This window comes from Sinocyclocheilus rhinocerous, unplaced genomic scaffold (assembly GCF_001515625.1).
Source record: "Sinocyclocheilus rhinocerous isolate Xijiao unplaced genomic scaffold, SAMN03320098_v1.1 scaffold2610, whole genome shotgun sequence".
Taxonomy (NCBI): Eukaryota; Metazoa; Chordata; class Actinopteri; order Cypriniformes; family Cyprinidae; genus Sinocyclocheilus; species Sinocyclocheilus rhinocerous.
This window is the reverse complement of record NW_015645598.1, coordinates 124467-127618: the sequence shown is the minus strand read 5'-3', so window position 1 is coordinate 127618 and position 3152 is coordinate 124467. Positions and strand designations below refer to the sequence as shown.

Sequence of the window (3152 nt, the reverse complement as noted above, 5' to 3'; positions counted from 1 at the left end):
ATTCGAAGTTGGATTTTTTTTTTTTTTTTTTTCGACGAATATTCGAAATTCAAATTTTTTTTTGACAGCCCTAATGTATACAGTGGACAGTTCTTCTGAGTTTACACTTTCAAAGTCATTGTATAACAGCCAATAAATGCACACCTGTAACAGCACATCAGTTAAATTACATGTTGCTTCTTTCTAAGTTTCAGTGTTGCTTCATAAACAGCACTTTTTTTGTCTAATGCACTACATTACTTTCTATTTATAAGATTGTGATTGAAATGCCATTGTCATATTTCCACTCCAGACTGAGGTTTTACTATTGTTACTATGTCAGAGTTGACGGTGACAGTTCACTGTCTCTGAAGCGTATTTTATTGGATTGTGGTGGTTAATTTAATTCAGCTGGCACAAAGTGACAAGGCGGTACATAACAATCTAACCAATACAGAATTTAATTTTAAAAAATCATATCATTTTAATATCTTTTTAAAGTGAAATGTAATAAAACAAGAAGAAGAAAAAAATTAAATATATTATTTCAATGAGCAGTGAACAAGCAGAGATTTTTGTTTTGAGTTTGTTTGTTTGTCATGTGACATGAACTTCCAGGTAGGAGATTATGTGCTGTTTGGGACGTACATCATCCAGCTCTACACTCCTCTCAACTGGTTTGGAACATACTACAGGCATGAAGATTTGGTCATCTGTGTATAGATAACTATATATTTTTTAAAAAGAACAAACAGTAAACGTGTATCTTTCCTCTAACAGAATGATCCAGAATTCCTTTATTGATATGGAAAGCATGTTCAAGCTCTTCACTGAGGAAGAGGAGGTGAGTGTGAGGTTTTTCTTTGAAGTTTATTTCGCGGAAGCTTTGGGATAATTAAAGACATGATGATTTGATTTAGGTGAAGGATGATGTCAACGCAGGAAACCTCGACTACAGACAGGGACAAGTAGAGTTTGAGAATGTCTTCTTCAGCTACATGCAAGGGTGAGCAGCTTCAGTCATATACAGGTGCATCTCAATAAATTAGAATGTCGTGGAAAAGTTCATTTATTTCAGTAATTCAACTCAAATTGTGGTACAGTAAATGAACATACTTTTCCAGAAGGCCAACAATTCACTAAAAAATTTTTTTTTATTGGTCTTATGGAGTATTCTAATTTGTTGAGATAGTGAGTTGGTGGGTTTTTGTTAAATGTGAGCCAAAATCATCACAATTAAAAGAACCAAAGACTTAAACTACTTCAGTCTGTGTGCACTGAATTTATTTAATACACGAGTTTCACAATTTGAGTTGAATTACTGAAATAAATGAACTTTTCCACGACATTCTAATTTATTGAGATGCACCTGTATTCGTTTCTACTGTTTTTTATTTTGTGATTATTATTAGAGTAATTTGTGTCACAAATGAGTAATATTCAGAATTGGATATTTTTGCAGCAAGGAGATTCTAAAAGACGTCTCTTTTACCGTTCTCCCTGGACAAACAGTTGCACTTGTAAGTCTATTCTGTTCTGTTCTGTCCTGTCCTGTCCTATCCTATCCTATCCTATCCTATCCTATTCTATTCTATTCTCTGCTGCTCAAGAAACATTTCCTATTATCAATGTTGAAAACAGTTGTGCTGCTTAATATTTTTGTGCAAATCATGATATACTACCATTTATACCATTTATACCATTTTTAAAACAAAAAGATAGTAATAGTTTTATTCAGTAAAGAGGCATTAAATTGAATTAAAGTGACAGTAAAGACATTTATAATGTTACAGAAGATTTTGCTTCGAAGAAGAAATGCTTTTTTTAAATACAAATTTCTATTCATCAAAGAATCCCCAAAAAAATTTGTTGCAGTTTCCACAAAAAAAAACAGCAAAACACTGATAATAGTAAGAACCATTATTAATAACTGAGCACCAAATCAGCGTATAAGAAAATAAAAAATCTTAAATATTCCAAACTTATGACCACTAGTGTATGTGTAATCACTTTCTTTGGTTTATTTCAGGTCGGACAGTCTGGATCAGGAAAGAGCACCATCATCCGTCTGCTTTTCCGTTTTTATGATGTTCAGGGCGGGTGTGTAAAAATGGATGGCCAAGATATCTCAAAGGTGAACCTGCCATTGATACAAGAACAGAGGGCACCCAAACATTACCTTTAACTTCCTGTCATAGCAATTTAAATTGCACTAAATGTGGCATGTCTGGTTGTGTCTCAGGTGAAGCAGGCCTCTCTGCGCGCTCACATTGGCGTCGTACCTCAAGATACCGTCCTGTTTAATGACAGCATTCGACATAACATCCGCTACGGTCGAGTTACTGCTTCTGACCAGGAGGTGGAGGAGGCTGCCATCGCTGCTGACATCCATGAAAAAATCATAACCTTCCCGGAGGGTGAGAACCATGTAGACAAAATCTACAACTTTGCAGCATTGAATCATATGTGACCCTGGACCACAAAACCAGTAATAAGGGTAAATTTCTCGAAATTGATGTATGGTTTGTTAGGATAGGACAATATTTGGCCGAGATACAACTATTTGAAAAACTGGAATCTTGAGGGTGCAAAAAAATCTAAATACTGAGAAAATCGCTTTTAAAGGGATAGTTCACCCAAAAATGAAAATTTGCTGTTTATCTGCTTACCGCCAGGGCATCCAAGATGTAGGTGACTTTGTTTCTTCAGTAGAACACAAACGAAGATTTTGAACTCAAACCGTTGCAGTCTATCAGTCTTATAATGTAAGTGGATGGGAATCACGGCTTTGGGAGTCAAAAAAACATACACAAACAAAACCGAATTAAACCCTGCGGCTCGTGACGATACATTGATGTGTAAAGACACAAAACGATCGGTCTGTGCAAGAAACTGAACAGTATTTATATCGTTTTTTACCTCTGATTTTCACCACAATGTCCGAACTGTCCTGAGCGCGTTCTCAACAGCCTGCGTGACCCGTCTTCTTCTTCTTCTTGCTTTACGGCAGATCACAGACTTATAAGTGCATTACTGCCACCTATCTCTCAAATGGAGCATTGACACTCTATCTACAATCTCAATTGGGAGTGTCAATGCTCCATTTGAGAGATAGGTGGCAGTAATGCACTTATAAGTCTGCGATCCGCCGTAAAGCAAGAAGAAGAAGAAGA

General features: G+C 36.0%; 1 protein-coding gene across 1 annotated transcript in view; it reads left to right on the top strand.

Annotated features, from left to right (window-relative positions):
• Positions 1 to 3152, top strand: part of abcb6a (ATP binding cassette subfamily B member 6 (LAN blood group) a) — a 16525-nt gene that overhangs the window by 9193 nt on the left and 4180 nt on the right. Inside the window, exons 11-16 of the mRNA XM_016510676.1 lie at positions 598 to 674; positions 760 to 823; positions 900 to 985; positions 1442 to 1499; positions 2009 to 2113; positions 2222 to 2396. Of these exons, the coding sequence (XP_016366162.1) occupies positions 598 to 674; positions 760 to 823; positions 900 to 985; positions 1442 to 1499; positions 2009 to 2113; positions 2222 to 2396 (565 nt within the window). The remainder of the gene's footprint in view (positions 1 to 597; positions 675 to 759; positions 824 to 899; positions 986 to 1441; positions 1500 to 2008; positions 2114 to 2221; positions 2397 to 3152) is intronic.